This window comes from Anabrus simplex, chromosome 10, assembly GCF_040414725.1.
Source record: "Anabrus simplex isolate iqAnaSimp1 chromosome 10, ASM4041472v1, whole genome shotgun sequence".
Lineage (NCBI taxonomy): Eukaryota > Metazoa > Arthropoda > Insecta > Orthoptera > Tettigoniidae > Anabrus > Anabrus simplex.
This window is the reverse complement of record NC_090274.1, coordinates 54543662-54568547: the sequence shown is the minus strand read 5'-3', so window position 1 is coordinate 54568547 and position 24886 is coordinate 54543662. Positions and strand designations below refer to the sequence as shown.

At 40.7% G+C, this 24886-nt stretch overlaps 2 protein-coding genes across 3 annotated transcripts in view; one reads left to right on the top strand and one right to left on the bottom strand.

Moving 5' to 3' along the window:
* Positions 1–5150, bottom strand: part of LOC136882046 (immunoglobulin superfamily DCC subclass member 4) — a 103926-nt gene extending 98776 nt beyond the window's left edge. For both annotated transcript variants that reach the window (XM_067154548.2, XM_067154549.2), the window contains exon 1: positions 4979–5150. In XM_067154548.2, coding sequence (XP_067010649.1) covers positions 4979–5030 — 52 coding nt within the window. In that variant the 5' untranslated portion in view covers positions 5031–5150. The remainder of the gene's footprint in view (positions 1–4978) is intronic.
* A 594-nt stretch (positions 5151–5744) lies between these two features.
* Positions 5745–24886, top strand: part of rdgB (retinal degeneration B) — a 689086-nt gene continuing 669944 nt past the window's right edge. Inside the window, exon 1 of the mRNA XM_067154865.2 lies at positions 5745–5797. The gene's annotated coding sequence lies outside the window, so the exon portion shown is untranslated. The remainder of the gene's footprint in view (positions 5798–24886) is intronic.

The following is a 24886-nucleotide window of genomic DNA, read 5'->3' as shown; positions in this document are numbered from 1 at the left end:
CCTTATGCATAGTATCTTTAATGGGTTCTAGCTCTCTGTACACAACTTTGTTGGGTATTATCTGCCACTGTCCATCTTTCTGTTATTTTTTGTTGATGCAGGTTCTTCCAATCCTCCTTTCAATTTTCTGAAGTCTGTCATAGTTTGATTGTTTATTCAGGTGAAAAAGTGTTTCTGCTGCATTTGTAGCTTCCGGTTTTATAACTGTATTATAGTGTTTTAGTTTTGCATTTATTGATAGACATTTCTTTTTGTAGATATCCCATGTTAATTTTTGGGCTTTAGCTAATCTATTTGTTCTTGTTTGGATTGAGATTTTTTCATTTAGGTTATGTGTTACTACTTCTCCAAGATATTTAAGTTGAATTACTATTTTGATTTTATTACCATTTATGGTAACTTCTTTTAGTTGTGTTGGTTTTTGGGGCATAATTTCTGTTTTTTTTCAAATGATATTTTGAGGCCAATTTTATTTGCAATGTTTTGAAGTTCTGATATCTGGTTTGAAGTTCTGATATCTGGCTTTTTGCTTCTTTTATGTCCACTGCTAGTAATGCTAAATTGTCGGCAAAACCCAGGCAATTTGTTTTGATTTTTAGGCCAATCTTTATTTCTGGGGGACATTTCCTAAACCATTCCCTCATTACCATTTCTAGAGCACAATTAAATAATAGTGGTAAGAGCCCATCTCCCTGCCGTAGTCCAGTTTTAATTTCAAATGACTCTGATGTTTCACCCCTAAACTTCACTTTTGATTTGGTGTTAGTGAGAGTCAATTTTATCATGTTTATTAATTTGGGATGTAGTCCAAGGTGTCTTAAAATTTGAAGATGTTATAGACCGTTATGCCTTTCAGCGTTCAGTCTGCAAGCCTCTGTGAATTTAAGAAACACCGCCACAATCCTCTATTTGTAACTAGTTCTGTAGCCTCGTTTAGTTCTATACCTCTTACCCTTAAATTGTTGAATTCTAGTTGATATTAATTAATTTTGTTGAGTGTACACTGAATGTGTCACCGAGATGTGTTGACATTAAGTGACATGGAGACTCAAAAGGATTTTTCTATACCTTTCAAAAATCTGTCTTCTTTGAACTCACAATTTTGGAATATGAAGGCTGACATACCACTGATTCACAGATGAAGCCAAAAGATGAACAGAAAAGGGTCATCTAAATAGAATCTGTTTATGAAAATGATAATTCCCCTCAATCTTAGGTTTCTAATTTTCCTTTTTGTTTGAAATTTATTTATTTATTTACTTATTTGACAAAGGTGATGGCCATTACTATGACGACTTGTAACATGCATATTGTTATGAAAATTTATGGAAAACAAGTTGAAGTTGGATTACTGAGGACTTGGACGCAGATTTAGAGATCCATGTATGAACAGAAATGGTTCGTGCTAGCTTTCTGAAAATGAGGACTCTGCTGTGCGATAGACGCCTCAGCTTTGAGATACATCACAACTTTGTCAGATGCTATGTATAGTCAGTGCTTCTGTACAGCGCTGAAACATGGACTCTGAAATTTTAACACCATTAGGAAAATAAATGCCCCCCTAGATGTGGGTTTTCGAAAGGATGTTATGCATCTCATGGACTAACTATGCCTCCAATGCTGTCGTACTCAGGCGCATGAGGAGGGAATGAATGTTGGCGTGTACAATCAACCTTGGGCATATTATGAGGAATGAAAATTAGGCTACAACTTGCTAAAATAGAACATACACAGTAAAATTGGTGGATGTAGAGGTCACGGTCGAGTGCTGCTGCTGGTGGTGGTGGTGGTGGTGGTGGTGGTGGTGGTGGTGGTGGTGGTGATTAAGAGGAAGTACAACTAGGCAACCATTCACTATGTAACACTAATCAGAGAGAAAAAATGGAAGGGATCCGACACTTCAAAAAATGAAGGTACCGGCCAAAGGAAGACAAGGGCCACAAAAGGCGTGAAAATGAAAGACTCCCTAGGCCTCGCAACCTAATACCGCCTGGGTCAGAAAAGAACACGAGTGACTAATGGAGGTCGGATAGGATAGACTGAAGTGAGGAGCCTAGCACAAGTAAGTGGAAGCAATGCCAGGACTCAGTTCAGGGCCCAGTGCTCACCAACCCTTGCTCCCAAGTTGAGAGCCCCTGGGGCCCCTTTTAGTCACCTCTTATGACAGGCAGGGGATACCATGGTTGTTATTCTACCGCCCCCACCCACAGGGAGTACGTCGCGATCGAAGGAAACACTTTTGGATGAGGAACTTACGGGACTGGACATGACTAGATTCTAATAGACTGATGAGGACAGCCGAACACAGAGCAGACATCGCTGTGATTGTGGCCAACCTCCAGAAATTGAGAAGGCACTAAAAGAGGATGATGATTGGAACTGAAACTGATTAACAAAATTTCTCTTTGAAATGATTTTTAGGACCTCGTCTTACAACTTTCCAAATAGCAACTTCTCTTCCATATCCCAAACTTGGAAATTTTGAAAGATGCTGAATATCCAGTGGAATACGGAGCTGATACCGTAATTTATGATGATAATAATAATAATAATAATAATAATAATAATATTCCATGAACATTCATCATCAGCAAATTCTAATAGAAAATAAAAACCAGAATCTGAAAGAGAAAAAAAAGAAGGAAATTAATAAAAATGAATACACTACTGGTATGTGATATATAAAAAAAGCATTCATTGAAAAAATTATGCCCTATTATGTGCATTCAGTTTCTTTGCTGTAATGCTATTCAACACTTTTAGAATGACATGTCACCTTTTTGAGTAAGTTGTTAATATTATTGTTCTTTAAAGAATCCAGAAAACAATGCTTTGATATCTAACAGAGAGAGACATTTAAACAAAAAAACTTGCATATTCCTATTCTACAAGATTTCAGGGAAAGCAAATTCAAAAATTGAATTCTCAGATAGTTTTTCCAGCTTATTCATGGTCAGTATTCAAACTCAGTCAGCTTTAAAAAGTTATCTTCACATGAAGTTAGGGACCCTAGACTTATTACATGGGCCAAAGACTCTCAATGTTAGGCCCCTTTAAACAACAAGCAAACAACAACAAGACTTATTACGTGTCACCCGCAGCAGCCCGTTTATAAGAATTTTGTCTGTGTCCCAACTAACTCTAACTGGGATCCACAATGTCCTGTTTTTCCACTCAACGGGCCGAGATATCTAATGCCTAATTTTTAAACTTCTGAAAGTTATTCATTCTTCCAAACACATGCTAGCCCCTCAACCTCCATGTCAACAAATTTATCTGAATATGAGAACTGTGGAGGGACCATGGATAACTAATGTCGAGTGATGGTGGTGGTGATGATTATTGTTTTAAGAGGAAGTACAACTAGGCAACCATCCTCTATGTAACACTAATCAGAGGGAAAAATGGAAGGGATCCGACACTTCGAAAAATGAAGGTATCGGCCAAAGAAAGACAAGGGCCACGAAGGGTGTGAAAATGAAAGACTCCCTAGCCCTCGCAAACCTAAGTGTCGGGGTCGGAAAAGAACAAGAGTTGACCAAGGGAGGTCTCATAGGATAGATGAAAGTGAGGAGCCTGGCACAAGTAAGTGGAAGCAATACCAGGACTCAGCTAAGGGCCCCGTGGTCGCCAACCCACGCTCCAAAGTTCAGAGCCCGTAAGGCCCCTTTTAGTCGCCTCTTACGACAGGCAGGGGATATCGTGGGTGTTATTCTACCGCCCCCACCCACAGGGGGATACTGTCGAGTGAGTTATCAAATGCAATGCTAACTCGTTATGTGCTGGCATCTCCCGCGTCAGCTGTCAAACTATGTTCGCAGCACCAAGTTTGTTTATCAAACAAGGTATAATCTGAGATATTGCTTGAAACATCGATCAGAAAGATTCATAAATTTCGGTGTGATGGAACACCTGTTGGTTAAAATTTATGACTGTACTTCACCAAGATATATCACAATTTTTATAAAATCAAATGTACGTAGATTTTATTTTAAATTCTGAGCTACAGTTGAAAATGAATACCGTACCAGTACTAAAAATTTGCCAAACACATCTTGATTTAGAAAATATGCCCTACACCAATCCAAGGACTAGATGATCATGATCACCATGATAAGCCTTGTAAATACAATATACCTCTGAATACCAAATATTTAAATATAGGCCCACCTTACATGGCACTTGCTGTGGTAGAAAAAACATTTTTCATACATACAACAAAGTGCCACAGATCCACATATCGGTATAATGCCAAAAATAAAAAATAAAATAAAAAATTACATCACAGGAAACAATCGTGCAAGTGGGTGCAGATATCTCACTATCCAAAGACATAACATTCAACAACTTTAAAGAATGTGCTGCCTGATACTTGAATTGTCTGTTTCAAAAGGGAAACTATCACCTATGTGCATGAATTTGAACACATTTTCCCTCTTCATTTAAAACTTAAACATAGCAAAATTTAATTATAGGCCTAATTCAAACGTAACTTATGAAAGGAATTATTACTTATTTTAAGGTAGAGAGATCCCCGAGAACATTACAGTACGGAAAATTCTCTCCACACACACAAAACTTATAATTAACAGGTCATCTTGAAAAGAATACAGTGTGAGCTTTTCGAGGCAGCCAAATATATCTTTCCCATGATCATGAATAATAAATAAAATGATTTACTTTCAAATGACTTAAATACCATCATATTTTCAGTAATAAGACCGTAAAAAACTGCATAATAAGAATAAGTGTTTATAGTAACAGCTAGTGGGGAGCAAACTAACGAATCATGAAACTTGTTGATTGCCATACAGATATTATAACACGAAAGGGAGGGGCAGTTTGCTCACACAGAATGACATTTCCCCCAGGACAATCATCCAATCATAATGCCTGTCAACTCCGGTAACATATGACAGAGACGCACATCCCTTGTTATCTTTTGTTATGGTGTTGTCATTATTAACACTAAGCTTACCGTCTGCTATTACTACCAGCAGGAATATATCTAGTAGCTTCTTAATAACCATTCTTCCATATTAATAAAAAAATGAAGAGAAAACTACGAGATACACCATGCTTCGTCTTGAAGGAATGTCACTTCTTTATTGTTCGTTCCATTCTTCACATCCTCAACTCGCATCCACCCAGTTTTGTTGGTCACCGTGGTGAGTTATCGAATGCAATGCTAACTTGTTATGTGCTGGCATCTCCCGCGTCAGCTGTCAAACTATGTTCGCAGCGCCAAGTTTGTTTATCATACAAGGTGTAATCTGAGATCTCGCTTGAAACATAGATCAGGAGGATTCATAAATTTCAGTATGATGGAACACCTGTTCGTCAAAATTTTAAAGCGACTGTTCATTCAATATTAGACTTTTTTGCTGATAATTCGAAGATGCACCCTTTATGAATTCATTAGACATCTGAAATTGGCTGCATTGATTTATAGCCAACATTGAGCAAAACATTTTGAATAAAGTTCAAACAAAAGTTTCAATCTTCTTCCTTGCTTATTCATATATATCTTAGTGAAAATATAATGCGACTTCTCTCATATTTGGACAGTCAAAATCATCTTAATTGATACCAGTGTGATTTCTCTTTTCGTGCTCATATGTTGGTTACTCTGGCTGTCTACCTGTGAATACCATTATGGATCATTGCGCATTATCAGATGAGCTTTTCGTTCGTCTTCTTTTTTTCAATATTGAAATCGTATTCTATTTTAATTTGGAAGGATAGGAAGTGCCGTATTTGAATTCAGTGCGGAATATTATATTCGGCGAAGTTCTGGGTAAGTGATTCAATTTAAAGAAGTCTTTAGCTTTAAGAGTATATAGGTTGCTACCTTCTGTGAACTGTACCTGGAGTTGTTTTTAGAGTTTTCTTTTTCTTTTTTCTTTTAAGACGTTTCTCATTACTGCTGGCAGCTGTAAATAAATGAGCACTTGTGGACCTTTTCTTTCGACTTGGTATTTTTGTACGAGTCCGATGTTTGGATTCATCTACCTCTGCTGGAAATTTTGTGTATTGGAGAATGTTGTCTTTGAACTGTCAATAGAAATTTGACAGATCAATGGAGTGACATGTTTTGATTTCGTTGTTTGTTGGTTTCTTTCCTTAATGAATATACAATCACATATCAGTGGACTGTCAATACGTCGCAGTGCTTAATACATATCTCGTTTTAATTATTATATTTCTTTTCTGTGTTAATTATGCATCTGCTTTCTTATATTCCTACAAATTTAGAGGGGTCTGAAAATTTAATTTTGTTTCTAAACATGAGGGATGAGAACCCTGCTACAGTTGTTTAGCAGCACTACTGGTTATTGTAAATCGCTTGGAGGGAAAAGCACTCTTGGATGTAGCCTATAGGGTTTAAAAAAAATTATTCTGTGACCCATCCTCTGATGAAGTCTTAGAAACCTCGTCGTGAGCAGATATCAAGACTGCCATTTAAGTTACTGGTAGTACTTGGAGCATGTTCAACAATTTTGTACAGACTGACTTATAAGTTGATTGCTGTCCGTTGGTGGCTTGTAAAAGGGAATGGCTATGGGGGTGAAAAATTATGAAAATTAACAGTTTGGGTTTCTATTTTCTTCTTAATTCACCTATCTTATCAGTGTTTGCATTCACACACAATGATTGTGTTATTTCATATATCAAAGGATTAGTGATATAAAGTGCAGTATTCAGTGTTGTATATCTGCAAGAATACAATATTCTTGCACATTCACTTGTTCTTCATATTAAGGAATTTGTCTGATAACATACAAGAACACCTTCATGTAAACTGGTAATGCGTGCTATTCTTAACCAAATGTATTCTGGATCTTCCTCTTTGTCACAGTTTTGGTCTTAGCTCCATGTAATCACAATGGATATTCACTGCTATTATCTTGCTTTTCCCCTCATTGATTCACCTTTTTCATTGTTAAATCTTCACATTTATTGTGTGAAGTAGTTCTTTGACCTCTCATCCTTTCTTCAAATCATACAATCACCAAATGGCATTGTGTTTATTCTTATCTTCATATGCAGCTATTGCTTCATTATAACAATTGTAAAAATTTTGTGACAGTGCACTTTCCTGCCTTAGTTCTATTTCAGTTTTAATTAACCCTGTGTTTTCCAGAATAATCTATCCAAGGTGGTAAAACTGAAGTCGTCCACCCAGAAGGACGTGGGTCTGATTACCCATATATTTGAAACAAGGAGCACATATCTCTGAATTTCTCTCAGTTCACACTGAAATTGAGTATCCACTTCTCCAAGGGTCTTGTATGGAGGTAACTGTATTTGTTGGTGAAGGAAATTCACAATTAGGAGACTTGTGAGCTAAGCCGAGATCAACAGAATTTTTACAGTTGGTTTTACGTTGCACCGACACTGATAGGTCTTATGGCGACAATGGGATAGGAAAGAGGTAGGAGTGGGAACAAAGCGGCAGTGGCCTTAATTAAGGTACAGTCCCAGCATTTGCCTGGTGTGAAAATGGAAAACCATCATCGGGCTGCTGACAGTGGGTTTTGAACCCACTAACACCCAAATGCAAGCTCGCAGTTGCAAAACCCTAACCGTGAGGCCAACTCGCTCGGTAAGTCAACAGAACCAGTTTATTGGATCTCAAACTAATTTACGAATGCTGCAGAAGGAAACAATTTCTTAAGCATTGTAAATTGGCCCTTGCTTGATAGAAAGAGAAAACTTACCTGAAATTCTGCTGAATGGTCATGGTCATGGATTTTAATTCCATTGAATTTTGCAGACACTTTCCTGTTGTCATCCAAAGTGTAATAAAAAGCTCCTAGCTGAAAAGTGTTTTAACTTATATGTCTCTGATCAAACAACAGTTCTCTTAAACTTATTGTGAAATCTGCAAAAATGTTCTAACTTTGGGCTGGTCATCAAATGGTCTGGATCTTGCACAGCACTACACTTGCACTGATCATCCAGATCAGCTGCTTGTTTGTCTTGCATCAAAGCACACCTGCACTTGTACTGTTAAAAAGTCTTCTGCACCATGAAGGGTTGATCGCTGCCGTGACTTAGTTCTTCGTTGTTGGCAAAATGCTGATAGCCTGACAATGATGTTCAGTTCCTTAAAGACAGCCTCATTGGTACACATTCTTTTCCAGTGTTGCATCTCAAATCATCAGCATTTAAGGTCCACATTTGAGGATCATAGAGGAGACTAACGTGGTTTGGATATGTAAAGCGAATGCTTGGCACAAGAACACTACGTGCATGCCTAAAAAGAACGGTTCAAGGAAGAAGCCCAGTGGGAAGACATGGATACACAAACTGAGTGACCCTGTGGAGAGAAGAGGAGGGAATTGGGAGTCAGTGGTGAAAGGGGAGGCATTTCGGAATAGACAACGATTGCATGTTATAAATCTCATTTTTAGTCCGTATTGAAAATTTATAGTTCAAAAACAATCAAGGCAATCTTTAATCCACCTATTCGGTACATTAATTTCCACTTATAGTGGTTTCATAAACATACTATCAGTTAAATGGGACATGTTTCGTCCTCAATTCAGGGCATCTTCAGCCTAAAAACAATCTTCAAGAGTACACCTTATATTAATATCAAAGCTAAAAGTTTAGCCAGTTACTAATATTCAGTATATAAAAATGTGAGAAATGATACATTATACAAACATGTTGATGGATACACTGTCAATGATTAAACCATAAACAATTTCTAATCAAAAAGCTTCATTAACATTTTTTTTTAGTGGAAAAACAGTGTGAGAATGATATAATGCCAACGACATGAGGGCGTGTAAAACAAGCACTAAAATGAATGTCATAAAAACAACATCTTCAAGGCCGCTGATGAAATCATGAGTTGAGGGGTTCTATTATGATGATGATGAGAGGAAGACAGACAATATTAGAGTCCAGATTTATCTCATCGTCTGCTTTACTGAAATGGAGCGGTCCTTCTAGACATGAAATAATTAAGTCATAATTATCTTGGTCATGCCTGCTCCTTATTTCTACAGTACTGCTGTTGTTTGCTAGTAATAACAGCATTAAGAGACAATTTATGTGAAAGTGTTCCTATTGCTACTGTATTGAATTATCTGTTCATAATACTGCAGTGCTGTTTTTCTGTTTTGAGAAGTGTATGTGAAGTATGTATGGTTTTGTATGTATTTTAACATAAATTCTATGGGTCTACGAGTCCGCCTCCATGGCTAAATCGTTAGTCTGCTGGCCTTTTGTCACTGGGGTCCCGGGTTTGATTCCAGGCAGGGTTGGGAATTTTAACCATGATTGGTTAATTCCTCTGGCAGGGGGGCTGGTTGTAGGGCCTATGTGTCGTCTTCATCATCATTTCATCCTCACGGCGCGCATGTCGCCTACGGGAGTCAGATGAAAAGACCTGCATCTGATGAGCCGAACTTGTCCTCGGGCACTCCCGGCACGAAAAACCATATGCCATTTCATTGATAGGTCTAGGAGTTGTTTCCATTAAATTCATATTTCCACTGACACAATCCATTGTGTACAGTTTTCACCTTACGTGTGCTGACCATATACAGTATATGAGTCTGCTCTCACATTTATGATTTCCTGTCATTGTTAAATGAAAGTTCTTCATGTGGTTGGGGATCTAACAGTGGCTCTATTGAAGGGTAATGTCATAAACACACTGGGTTAGATAGGCTCACATTTGTTGTTGATGGCACCATTGGTACAGCATGACACTTCTCGCCAGCACCTCAAAGTTCATGTAATAATTTTTAATGTCCTTAAGGCTAATACCTTGTTGGTGCATCAGGGTTAAGTTTATGTTCAAGTGCCTGTTTTGCAATGTATTCTTCATCAGATCTGGCTACAGCACAGTCTCATCTCTCTCTCATTTGGCCGGTATTGGGGCGATCTTCAGGATATTCCTTACATCTTTATTCCATAGATGGTCCAGTTGTGTAACACCTAGCATGCATCTTAGCATCCTCATCTCTATCACATGAAGGATCTGCTCATGCTGCTTCATCATAGACCAACATTCTGCCCCATGAATGGCCATGCGATACACCTTAGATTTTAAATGGAAAGAAATCTTCTGATTGCGAAGTACACCTGTGACCAGACGTCTCTTCAGCCTTCTAGCATTAACTCTTGCTCAGGTGTCTGCTACCATATCACTATCGGATGTCATGTGGAAGCCAAGATACTCAAAACTTGATGACTTCATCAGCAGGTTACCATCAGCTACAAACGTGCCATAAGTTTAGGTGTCGCACTCCATGTATTCAGTTTTTGTCAGGTTGAGCCCTAGTCCAAATTTTCCCCGTCGTGTTTTCCACTGGTTGACCAGATGTTCAAGTCTGTTCCGGGAATCGATAGCCAATATAACATCAGTATACAATAAGGTCTATGGATGAGGCATTTGTAAATCTGCAGTCACTGACTTGATGGGCGGGACATTCGTATTATTGGTAATCTCTACTGGAACCAGTGTGCTGGCATAAGAGTTGATGGTCGTGTCTCGGAAGAAGTCTCAATTATGAAAGGAGTTCGCCAAGGCTGTATTCTTTCCCCCATGCTTTTCAACATCTATTCAGAAACGATTTTTGGAGATGCTCTTTACGGAAAGACTCAAGGAATTGTAGTTAATGGTTTCATCGTAAATAATATCAGGTACGCCGATGACACCGTGCTACTTGCAACCAATCTCCAGGATCTACAGGAACTACTTAATGCTGTCACTGAAGCCAGCAGCGCAATGGGTTTGAGGCTTAATGTAAAGAAGACCAAGTGGATGGTTATAAGTAGGAAAGAAGATGGCATTCGAGGTAATCTCAAAACAGCGAAGGAACAGATCGCGAGAGTGGCAACATTTAAATACCTGGGATGTCACATCAATGATGACTGGGACCTTACTCATGAGATCCGATGCAGAATTGAGCAGGCCAGAACTTATTTTCAGAGACTTAGAAAACTTTTGACAAACCGTGACCTTTCCATTTCACTACGGATACGACTACTCCGGTGCTACGTTTTCAGTATTCTGTTATACGGCGTTGAGGCATGGACACTGAGACCATGTGCAAGAGATTGCAAGCATTTGAAATGTGACCGAGCTCGATAGCTGCAGTCGCTTAAGTGCGGCCAGTATTCGGGAGATAGTAGGTTCGAACCCCACTGTCGGCAGCCCTGAAAATTGTTTTCCGTGGTTTCCCATTTTCACACCAGGCAAATGCTGGGGCTGTACATTAATTAAGGCCACGGCCGCTTCCTTCCCACTCCTAGCCCTTTCCTGTCCCATCGTCGCCGTAAGACCTATCTGTGTCGGTGCGACGTAAAACAACTAGCAAAAAATTTGAAATGTGGACGTACCGAAGGATGCTGAAGATACCTTGGACAGCTAAAATGACCAATATAGACGTTTTGCACCGTATGAACAAAGAACCAGAAATTCTCACTACCATCAAGAGGAGGAAGCTAGAATACTTTGGTCATATGATGCGGAACTCTAAATACCACCTTCTACAAGTAATACTCCAAGGGAAAATTAATGGAAAACGTGGTCCGGGGAGAAGGAGGACGTCATGGCTCGGCAACTTGAGTCAGTGATTTGGGGTGACAAAGCTTACTCTGTTCAGAACAGCTATGAACAAACAACAGATCATGCTACTGATCGCCAACGTTCTGCGAGGACATGACACATGAGGAAGAAGAAGAAGTCACTGAATCCATGCATAAGATGAATAGCAATGGGGACAAGGTGGACTCTAGATGGACACCCTCTTAAATGTTGAATGTTTCAGTAACATTGGCAGCGCAACAGACAGAGCTTGTAGTGTTATAGAAGAGTAAGTTTTACACAGTGGAGCACCATGTGAACACAGAGGATACCAAATCAGTACTCGTAGTATCCTGTCAAATGTTTTCTTTGAGGTATAGAAAGGCCAAATACCTATATCAGCTGACGGGCGGCGCAGATCACATCAGTAGTTCCGCATCACCTCATGAAGCCACACTTGTTTGGCGAGGTAGTGACAGCGTTGTGCAGGTGTGTCAGTTACATGTTCAAGGATCTTCATCACATGATACGTTTAGGGCAGTTTGAACAGCCAGTGACCTCACCTTTCCCTTTCCAGATGGGTCTGCCAGGTGAATAGGATCGTATTCCCGTCTAAGCATTTGTTGAGGAAGCCTGCTAAAAATGCAGCTCTGTGATGCACAGTTTTTCTTCTGCATTTCAACAGGTATATCGTCGGGCTCAATTGCTGTTCAACTATTCATGGCATAGATGGCAGACTGGACTTCTGCGGTTGCGTCCTCTATAGGATAGGCTGAAGAGACCGGCGGTTGCGTGAATTCCTCATTGCAGTTTACATCAAAATAATTGTACCAGTGATTTTAAAATGCCCGCAGGTTTTCGGAGGAGTAGCCATTGTTCATCCTTAATGTGAAAAACGTGAGCTATGTCTTCTGCTGCATGATGAGATTTTGCTAGTCTGTACTCGCCATTTGCACCCTCGGGTCTGTCTAGTCCAGGCCCTCTCAAACGCCCAAAATCTCACACGTGCATAACGAGGCGCGGAGGTTCTGTGCATCGTGCATCGGTCCGACTCGACTCGTCTAAGCTCGGCTCGGATGGTTGAGCGCTGTAGAGCAAGTGAAGAAGGGGGAAACAGGCGGAGCGAGAGAGACAAGCGTAGGGAAAGAGAGACAGAGCTATTGCTCAAATTGGAGGAGTGGGGGATCTGCACTGGTGGTCAACCTAGTGAAGTCGTCTTACGCACCTTGCACTGTGGAGTGCACCGGTGCATGCACCCTGAGAGGGCCTGGTCTAGTCGCTCGTAGAGGTCATGACTGTGTTCAGATTTTGCAGCTGCTGTTTTAATCTGTTCTGGAATGGAACCACCTCTTGAGTTTTACAGCATTCTGGACATATTTATTCCACCACCACAGCTGTTTGTCTCCAAAATTGCCTTACTAGTTTCATCACATCCAAAATTTCTCTTTCACTTTGCTGAATTTGTTCATCGACCTAGTCTCATGTCATTCCAACCACATCTTCCGCAGGGAACGAGTTGATTGTGTTCATAAGTACTGATGCTTGTTCAGAGAGTTTCCACCATTTGACACACTGCGTAGTGGTGATGGGTCTGATGCATTGTGGAGATTGATTTGATTGGTTGGTTAGTTAGTTGGTTGATTGATACCATTTGTGGACGGCAGATAAAGAGTAATCACCACATATACAGAAGTTTCCCCATCTCCGTTGATTAAGTATGAGTTGCTGTAAATATTAAAATCTGTGTACGTTACATAGATACAGTTCTACACCGTAACATTGCTGTATACACACAACTCCTGTGTAGGTATGATCCCATTGACACATACAGTAGCTAATAAATAAATGGGATAATCACTCGCACTTTCAATTTAACACATTTTTTTTGCTAGTTGTTTTACGTCGCACCGACACAGATAGGTCTTATGACGATGATGGGATAGGAAAGGCCTAGGAGTTGGAAGGAAGCGGCCTTAATTAAGGTACAACCCCAGCATCTGCCTGGTGTGAAAAGGGGAAACCACGGAAAACCTTCTTCAGGGCTGCTTGCAGTGGGATTCGAACCCACTATCTCCCGGGCAAGCTCACAGCTGCGTGCACCTGACCGCACGGCCAACTCGCACGGTGCAACACGGGTTTTAAGGCCCTGTACAGCCTTCACTTTGCGGACAGATTGTTGTAGAAGGAGGTCCCTTATTACACGAGGAAGGTTATTCCAGAGTCGAGCAGGGAGATTGTAAAATCCGGATTGGTATGGTATTCTAGCGAAAGGGGGAAAGATAGAGGGGCACATTTTGCTCTACGAACTGAGCGAGATGATAGCTGGAGGCGCTGAGAGGGAGACAGTTTAACAGTGCCGGCCAGAGATTTTCGGAGAAAGATCAGGTCTGTGTTGGTCACACACGTCGTTAATAGATGTTAATGGTTTAGTTGCAATTAGACCATTAACTTATGCGATGTTGTCCGAAGGAATGACCTTCAAGTGCTTCACTAGCTGCAGGTTTTTTCTTGCAGTCGATTTGTGTGTTGTGGCCACCGCTGCTGTAAGTAATAGGATGTGACAGGCGTTTCCTGAAGAACATATTAGCGAGTGCCAGACCAAACACCTCTCTCTATAGCCCCTTGCACGCGGGGACAGTAGTGGCGGCCACCAAACTCTAGCATATTTGACTTTAGTGGACGTCAAAGTGCCCGTAACAGGGTCACGTGACGTAGTGGCATTGGCCGCCAGTACAACCCTAGACTCTGTTCAAGGAGGAACTACTTTTGTGATTTATTTTACATATTTACTTTCGTTGCGAAATGTGTTCACAAGCTACTGGCTGCCACTAGAACATTAAAATTGAAACTGTAAGGCCGCGTGCACACCGAGCGCGCTTCGCATAGTGTGTCGCGTGTTGCTCAACGCTAAGCATAACCAGTGCTTTGTTCGTAATCCAGGTGTTCACACCGTCCGCGCTCTGCTGCGCTGAACGCCTATCTTACAGCTAAGCGAAGCGCCAGACAACGCGCAGTGTTGGTTAATTGCTTAGCGTTACCTAGCAGGTTCTGAATCTATGGAAGAAGAAATTATTCATGCAGTGGTTCAAAGAGAAGAAATATGGAACCCAAGACACAAAAACTATAAAAATGTAACTGTTTTGCAAAATAAGTGGACTTAAGTATCTACAACAGTTGTATCGTATTCCTACAGTAAACATATACAGTAATATTACTTCCACTGTCACACTTTACTGGGCTTAACATTGTGACAGGATGAAACTGGGTATGGATTTTAGTGTCGGAAGTGTCCGAGGAGAAGTTCGGCTTGCCAGGTGCAGGTCTTTTGAATTGACGCCCGTAGATGACCTGTATCATGATGAGGATGAAATGATTATAAATACACATATACACCCAGCCCCCGTGCCAATGCAATTTGCTAATTATGATTACAATTCCCGACTCTGCCGGGAATCGAACCCCGGACTCTGTGACCAAAGGCCAGTGCGGTAACCATTTAGCCATGTAGCCGGACACTTTGTGACAAAGTGCATAGAATCTCCCAGACTCTGTCATATCGGTTTATAATTTTGCCAATGGAGGGTGGTAACGAAGAATATCACTCTGCAGGCTAGTAGTGGGCTTGGAAGTAAATATTTCTGTTTATTAATTATATTTGTCACACATTTACTCCACTTTTGTTACGATGATTAATTGTGTATGCTAATTGTAACAATATTGCAAAATACTATTTTTAATTATTATATAAAGAGCGTGATTTAGTCGGAAATTTAATTTCCACGTGTTTGTTACACGGTGCTCCTAGATAATTCGGAAAATTGAATTTCTCCCAATACTTCTCTGCTACTTGACGCCACATTTCAGTTGCAGGGTTTGGAAGGTCAAAGGTATTTTCTGTCATTCTTAAGTAATCATAAAATTTATCGCGATAAAGTCTTGCATCTCTGTGCAAACGATGGAATTCTCTGAAAGTAATTCGTTCTTCATTAAATTCATGAACCCACTTTCGATTCTTTTTCCTAATTTTTAATTTTAGGTAACTGTTATCCATCAGTAAACTATTTCTAGTGTACTTGGATAACGGCATTAGTTTGTGACCACCCTAAAATGCCTCGCACCAAACTAAGCTGAGAGCACGGCGTAGAGTTTTCGGTGTGAACAGTAAGCACGCCTTGCGCTATGCATAGCATTTCACGCTACACACTATGCGAAGCGCGCTCGGTGTGCACGCGGCCTACTGTCTTCGTGCGTAAGCCTACTATCCGGCCATTTGACTGGCTGCTACTTCTAGCTCACTACCCTGCTTCATTACGTGTGCCGCACCCAACTGCCTCCGTGCACTCTCTCGAAACCATTACCTACGTATTCGACCAACGTGACATTTCGAGGTCATCAATGGTTCCCTCTCAGTTTCTTATGTGCAGGTAATGCCAGTATGTCGTCTTTTGAACGAGCCAACCTCCTCACTCCCCGTCAACATACGTATGTCGATTATAGAAAATAGGATGTTTTTTGATCTCGCTTCTTCAGCCTGCCTCGGTCTTCGGCAGGTCTAGCGGAATGAAGGCCACCACACACATAAAGCTAAGCTACGTTAAGCTATGATAAGTAATACCAACTGTGTTATGCTATGTCACGAATAAAAAACTAAGCTAAACTATGCTATGCAGCCGTTTAAAGATGGCGGATCAGTTGAAGAGGATGGTTTTTTATTGGCCGCTGTCGTGAAAAGATTCATCTATCTGACACTTTCCTTGATCAACTCTTGTTCTTTTCCGACTCCAGCGGTATTAGGTTTGCAAATCCTAGGGAGTCATTCATCCTTACGCCCTTCGTGGCCCTTATCTTTCTTTGGCCGATACCTTCAGTTTTCGAAGTGTCGGATCTCTACTATTTCTCTCTCTAATTAGTGTTAATAGAGGATGGTTGCCTAGTTGTACTTCACCGAGCTTGATAGCTACAGTCGCTTAAGTGCGGCCAGTATTCGGGAGATAGTGGGTTCGAACCCCACTGTCGGCAGCCTTGAAGATGGTTTTCCGTGGTTTCCCATTTTTACACCACGAAGCTACTACGCTGGCGTAGCAGGGGGAGAGGTGATACTCCCACGTGGCGTGTCCCAGGTGGCGGATAGGGGGGTCCTAACCGGCTTGCCGGCGGACTTGAGGGAAATAAAATACCTCTCGCGGACCAAACACACAACCCCCTGTAGGTGGGGGACGCAGATGAAGAATATACCCACGGTATCCCCTGCCTGTCGTAAGAGGCGACTAAAAGGGGCAACCAAGCGATGATTGTCTTGCAACCATGAAACTACTTGTGATTAGTACCACCATATGAGCAGGACCATAGGATGATAGCTACCATGGTTCTGCCTTGCCTATGATTAGTACCCACTATATGAGGAACACCACGGGATAGTGCAGGTCCCTGTGGTTAGTACTCTTATGTGATGAACACCATAGGGTTGCGTTGCCTGTAAATGGCGCCACAATGTGAGAAAAACCGTAGGTCTGTATTGTCTGTCTGTTAGGTCATCAGCCCAGAGGCTGGTTGGATCCTCAAATAGCACCACCAAAAGTTATGAGGTTATAAGGAAACCGCAAAAACCAATGGCAGTACCAAAATGAGGCGTACTAGGCAAGACGAGGAGTGAGGTAGTTTGCCATTGCTTTCCTCACTGGGTCAGAAAGTGCTATTGCAGCACGACTGACCCTATGAGCAACACCTTTCATAACACTCAGATGCACTAGACGTGCTCTGAATGTCATTACTCAGCACCACCCATACCCCAGCAGCTTCCATATTGTCACAGCCATGGATGAGACTGGGACTTTGGTGGAAGCTACACTTTACTCTGGCCTGTGCTAAGAGATGGGTACAAAAGTACTGTATCCATCAAGAAATGGCAGCAGGCAAAAGGTCTGTATTATATGTCAAATTTCATAACCTGTGAGTAGTACCATAATGTGTGGAATACCGCGAGTCTCTGCTACTTTTGATTAGTACCGCCACATTACAAATGCCATGGTTCTACTATCCTAGCGATAAGTACCGTTACGAGGGGCCGATAACTTGGATTTTGGACCCCCTTTAGACTCCAAGCATCATTGATTCAGTGTAATGCTCTAGCAGCAGTCCCTTGGTCAGTAATACTATTGTTTTACGTCCGTTTCTGTGAATGTAAGGCATTGCGGATCGCATCCACTGATTGTTTTAAATTCATGTCCATCCATTCATTCTTCGTCCTCACGTTTTGAATTCTGGTCAGTGGAGAATTTTGGACTTTAAATTTGTCATTCCATTTCGTACCATTAGGGGCCGATGACCTCGATGTTAGGTCCCTTTAAACAAGCATCATCATCATCATCATTATCAACCATTTTTACACCAAAAAAAAAATGCTGGGGCTGTGCCTTAAGGCCACGGGCGCTTATTTCCTACTCCTAGCCCTTTCCTGTCCCATCGTCTCCATAAGACGTATGTGTCGGTGCGACGTAAAGCAACTTGCAAAAAAAAAAAAAAAAAAAAAATAGTTGTACTTCCCCTTAAAACAATCACCACCACTATTACCACTCGTAAGAAGGAACAAGGGTGATCTTTTTATTTTCGTATACTTACTGTATTTGGCTCTGGACTCCAAGGAACCATGCAGCCAGCTATCCACAATCATACATAGTAGAACCCCACTTAACTGGAACCCGGGTTAACCGAAATGTTCTGACAAAATTGTATTTTAATATTTTGTTTTTACCCTCTCGTTCTTAGCCGTCGGTGTTAGTAATTCTCTTGCTATATGTGCTGAGAGCTACTAGACAGACCCTATTTTTATATTATGACTTATGCCAGAATGCAGCATAAAACAAAACAGTTTCTTACCCTCTAGTTCGTTCCATGATAAATGTTTTCCTTGAACAAGCAGGAATCATTATTACTGTATTCTTCTTCTTATTATTATTATTACCATAATTATTACTGTATCATTCGTCATGAAGATTATGCAGACGACTCGGACCTTGAAAATAGCAGTTCTGAGAATCGAGTTACATTCGATGATGGATTTAATGCATTGGAGGTAAGATTGATTTCGAATTTTTATTAAAATACGGTACAGAACACACGCTTTAATTGCAGTGCTGTAATAAAATCACTGTATACATTGTTCAGCTCAGTAGTAACAAAAAGGGTTTCATTATTTCAGATTGCTGCGCTTTGTCGAACAAAGCGATGAACCTACACCAGCTGATGTATTGTTGATTAAACGGTGGCGCGACATAGCTGCACCGAGAAAGTTCAGAAGAAAATCACTGATTTTATACAATGAGTGACATTATGTAAACATTTTATTGTTAATATACAATATGTACCTTTGTTTAATAGAGTTTATGCATTTTTATTTCGACACTTAACTTCCGAAAATATTTACCATGTGACATCCGAAAAAACGCGTCAACCGAAGTGGCTCCGACCCCTTTATTTCGGATAAACGGAAATAACAGCTGCTGTAACAAAACTGAAAAAGAAACTGAGATGCACACAAAAGAAAACAATACCTTCGAAAAAAACATGTGAACCTCTGATCATATTAAAGTCTTCTGTGATAAATAGTCTTTGCAGCGTTCTGATAACATTAAATAAAAAGTAGAAATTTCTTACAAAATTGATTTACAAATGTAAAATAAAATACACCCGTATAAAATTACGCACTGAGACATACTTAACACTATTGAAGAAAATTGACTGGGAACTGGAATCCCAACACAGCCAAACCGTTAAAAAAAAAAACCGATCGCCGTTGTTCTCGATAGAGGTCACACGCAAGGAAAATGTTTTAATTCTTGAATGGATTGATTATCGCATGAACAGTAGAGAGAGTCTCCAGTGCGACACAAATGGCTTCTAGAGCTTCCATGATTGAGTCGCGTACGTATAATACATCCCCTTAGAAAACCCGTGCTGCTCGCCAGCATTCGTTATAAATAGATCAGGCCTTGCTTTGAAAAAGCTTCTTTGGCTCAGGCGGCAGTGCGTCGGCCTCTCACCGCTGGGTTGCGTGGTTCAAATTCCGGTCTCTCCTTGTGAGATTTGTGCTGGACAAAGCGGAGGCGGGGCAGGTTTTTCTCTGGGTACTCCGGTTATCCTTGTCATCTTTCATTCCGGCAACACTCTCCAATGTCATTTCATTTCATCTATCAGTCATTAACCCGCGAGGGGTCGCGTGCCGTGTGTAACGCCAGGAGTCGCGTACGGTCGTTTCGACCGGAAATCAATAAAACACCAAACGCTTACTTAATACGCTATTAATTGTTACAGTAACATATGATAATACTATTTAAGCACAGACAAACACTTTTTAACACAATAAGATTGGTTTTGCTGATGAAAGTGAAAATAAAAATTCAAGTTCTGTTTATGGAAAATACTTTTAAAATGATGTTCAATTTCACTTAACACACATCTAGACAATGCCCCTTCTCCATCTACTCAACAATGCATAATGACAGTGTACTTTCCGCATTAAATAAGTTTACGCCATGAGTCGCGTATGGTTGAAGGAACAGAGGCAGGTAACGTGATGATTCGCGTGCGAATGAAACGACCGGATAGCAAGCTTGTTAATCACTGAAGGAGTGGAGAGGGATAGCAGTTGTGTGGCAGAAGTGTGGACGAGTCCATTGAAAGATACTGAGGGGTAGGACGTGTTCGCGGAAGGATTGATAAAAATAAACAGAAATGGTTGAAACGACCGGACGCGACGCCTCACGGGTTAATCATTGCCCCAGAGGAGTGCGACAGGCTTCGGCAGCCGGCACAATTCCTATCCCTTCCTGATCCGGTCGAATGACTGGAAAACAGGTTGTAGGTTTTCATTCAATGTATCTTGATTTGAAATTGCTCCAAGCGCTGCCCGGATACTATTTTGAACGTTTACTTTTGGATTTGTATTACCTGCTAATTATATCTGAAGTACTTGGATAATTTACGGACTTAAAACAAAAAGTTTTACGTCGTACAGCGTCCTACGGTGACGTTGAGGATAGGAAAGGGCTAAGAGTAAGAAGGAAGCGACCGTAGCCTTAAATGAGGAAAAGCCCCAGCATTTTCTTGGTGTGAAAATAGGAAACCATGGAAAACCACCTTCCAAGCTGTCGACAGTGGGGTTCGAACCCACTATCTCCCGAATGCAAGCTGGCAGCTACGTGATGAAAACCGCGCAGGCGCTCTGTTTTTACGAACTATTTTGTGCCTTTAGATTTATTGTTGTTTGTTTATTTTGAAGTTACAGATTATTTTGTTTTGCGGAACTTCGTACTGTGGCAGCCCAACTTGTCTAAGACATATATTGATCCTTCAAATAATAAAAATACGTGATTACTGCATTACATATTTACACGTAGTGCTATAGATACGATTTATACGGTTCCAACTGTCCTTGGAACTGTCACTAATCAGCCTAGAGAGCCCCAAAACTGTAAATTCAGTGCTGATATGTCATTTTGGACATTTTCATCCTCACCCCTTCTTATGACCCACATGGCGATGGAGGCTGAACTTGGACTTAAATGTCATCTAGAGTGTCACGATTCATCCCAGTGACCCCGAAAACTATGGATTGTATGCTAATATAGGTAGTTTTCGGTTAATTCTACTCCCTCCCCACTCCACCCCTAGAGGTGCTTAGTGTGTCTTACTCCACGACATTTCTCTCCAGATATTATCACGTCATATGTGCACCAACTTTGGTTGAAATTGCAGGTATTCCTATAGTCGCCGTCATTTCTAATCGTTTATTTAGCTTCGCCAATATATTTTATGTAAAGATATTGCTCCTTAACTTTATGCAACCCGCTATGTACAGTACAGAATGTATTGCGGGCTAGTGTAGACAATTATTGGAGTGGTCATTTATGACGTGATTTTATGATTACTGAAATCTGACTGAACTTTGAGACCTATTCACTGGCAGGTAATTGCGGAGAGAAACCCTTTGGCCTACCATTTCTTGTGAAAGGAAATATTCCCTTACATACCATTTATTTTTAGTCACTTTAACATAAATTCGACTGTTCACATAAGGAAACTTGAAGACACACACTATAACTTTTTCAAGTTCTATAACTTTTATGGTTTGGAGAAGTCAGTTTTAGTATGGTACACCAAGAAACAGCTATCAACATGGAGGGCAAGCATGCATTTGACGCATTGAAAAGAGTTTTCTTTCCGTAGACCCTGCGCGTAACACACCTTGCATCGGTTGGATGGCACTAATTTCTTCTCTGTAGGGGAAATTTTGGATGAAAAGTGCCCAGAATGTTGTCTCTGAAGTCTAAATGGGGTGGTACCAGTGTGGGGACGGCCTCTGCTGGGGTACTGCGGTATTTGAGCTCCTTGTAAGTACTGTTCTGCAACACTGATGCGGAATGCTGTGAAGTGTTTATTCTTCATCGTTGGTGTGAGAATTTGCCAAATGAGAAAGGAATTCAATAATGCCATATCAAGGAGATAGAATTGCATCTTTTTATAGCCTTTCACATATTTCCTCATGAGTTGGAAAGACGCCAGTCGCTGATCATGAGATTCGACTCCACCCATTCCACCATTATAATCGACCGCTTCTTCTTCCCTGGTTTTGATTGGGCTGTAACAAAATCTGGTCTATGTGATGGGTTGACAAAAAGGATTTTGTTCGCTGAAGCGAAAGTAAGTTCACCCTCCTTCAGCTGTGTTTCCTTGAACTTAGGAGGCATATGTTTTCTGTTTGGCCTAACCGTGCCCATAGCATGTGTGTTTGTTCCAGGAGAATCTTGTACAAAGACGATGAACTGTACCAGTTATCCGTGTACAAAGTTTTCCAGACACCCTGAAGATCCTTACACATCAGTGACAATCCTCTCACTAACTAATAAATCATTGTAGAGAGATCCTCCCTCATAATCTTTCCCAGTAGACTATATATTTTGAAATTCCAGCAATAGCCGTTCTCTGAAGAGCAAACTTTGTACACGTTGATACCGAATCTTGCTCTCTTGGATGGATTATATTGAACGAACGATAGTCTACCTTCGAATTTCATCATCGATTCATCAATGCAAATATTTTTCCTGAAGTATACGCAAACTTGAATCTGTCCAAAAGTAAATCTATAACAGGTCTAACCTTTCTTAGTTTGTCATGCTTTGATTCGGAGGAGTCCGTACTAAAATGCAAATTTGTTTATAGAAACAAAGCGTTTGAATGGCATGGTTTCACTACGTTTCGACCAGTTATCTTGCATTGCAGGCTTTTTTTTTTGTCTGTGACATAAGAATACACAGAGCAAAGTGAGCTTTTAGCTCGTCTTTAGTAACAGGAAACCAATATTTTTGTTCTTAAGTATTACTGGTTTCAAGGGAAGCAAATAAATTTGCAAGAAATGTGGAGGCATATGCATTGGTCTCCATTGTAACGTGATTCCAGAACTGTGGGGTTAGAAATTCATTCACTACGTCAATTTCTTTTTGATTATTCTCCAACCTCCTCCTCACTATAGAATGTATTTCAGAAACTGGTCTGCATGTTCCAGAAACAGGCTTCTTGTCAACGCAATGAAGGAAATGGGTCCAGTAGAACGGGCGTACGGATTGGCCGAAGCTGTTTTCAGTAAACTCTCTTAACAGGGAAGAATAGCGATTTTTTGTATTTTAAAAAGTATGTGGTAAAAGAAAATTTAAAAAGTCAAAATTTAATGCAAACGAGAATAATGAAGGGTAAGGATACGATGGATAAGAAGCCTGCGTGTCCTAGAATAATGAATATAATTACAGCAGGTTAAACAGAATATCAAATGTAATAATATATACATTGTTGTATTGTCGTGTTACCTTCTATTCCTAATTCAGCCATTAAGTAAGGCATGTTGTTAATGGTAGGATACACCGAAAGAGTTGCGACACAAAAATAAGCATTCAATAAGGTAAGGAAAGGGAAGATACATGTTGTAGCATTTTTAACGTCTAGGACAAAATAAATTATATTTAGTGTAGTAATAGTCACATAATCATAAGAGGAAAAATGGAAAATGTAATGCATGTATCACGCTTAATGTATTGCAATAAACCGAGCTCGATAGCTGCAGTCGCTTAAGTGCGGCCAGTATCCAGTAATCGGGAGATAGTGGGTTCGATCCCACTGTCGGCAGCCCTGAAGATGGTTTTCCGTGGTTTCCCATTTTCACACCAGGAAAATGCTGGGGCTGTACCTTAATTAAGTCCACGGCCGCTTCCTTCTAATACCTAGGCCTTTCCTATCCCATCGTCGCTATAAGACGTATCTGTGTCGGTGCGACGTAAAGCAAAAGAAAAAAAAGAAATAGTATTGCAATAAAAGAGTGTTCCCTCTCTAGTTTCAGACGATCCGGAACTAGGGCTTGGGAGTACTCCTATTCTGTTCTGTTCTAGGAAACTCTTTTAATATTATAGGTATGTCTTCTGTCGGCGTTCCATTTGTACAACCAAGGTTTTGTTGACAGGTCTGGTTGTTGTGAAACATAAAACTGCCTTGTACCTCTTTGGATTTTTCTCCAAAGTTGGTAAAATTCTTCTCGAGTGCGATGATGCAGTGTAAAGAAGTCTTTGTACGGAAGAGCAACAGAATTAGAAGGTTCACCAATCATCGTCTATTTTGCCAGATGGTCGACTGTATCATTGTGGATAATGCCTGCATGTCCTTTAATCCAAATGAAATGAATGTCAGTACCTGAAGATCGCGCTTCCCATACCATTTGCCGAATTTCATGAATGTATCTGAGATATTCCAAAGTCCAGAGTGAGGTGTATAAGCACTGTAAGAGCATTTTGTTTTGAACTGCGATGAACGACCATATGAAACAGCGGCCAGGACAAGCAAAATCTCAGTAGTATATATTGTTTCCAAAGGTAAAGAGAATTTGGCAATCAAGGGAGACCTCTGGCTTTGTTTCCGCGTGTGTCAATCTCCCCCTTTCATATTTCCTATCCGACTTTCGTTACTCATCTCCGTTTGATGGGTCTATACAGGGTGCTTTAAAAATACACGGCGAAATTGCAAGGTTCAGTTCCTCATATACAAAGTCCGACTCTTTGGCTAAATGGTCATCGTGCTGCCCTTCGGTTCAGAGGGTGCCGAGTTCGATTTCCGGCTGGATCGGGGATTTTAATCGCTTCCGATTAATTATTCTGTCCTGGGGACTGGGTGTTCGTGTATGTCCCAACACTCTCTTCATATTCAGACAATACACCACACTACCAACCACCACAGGAACACGCAAGTGACTACATTCCTCGATATAGTGTTGGCGTCAGGAAGGGCATCCGCCCGCAA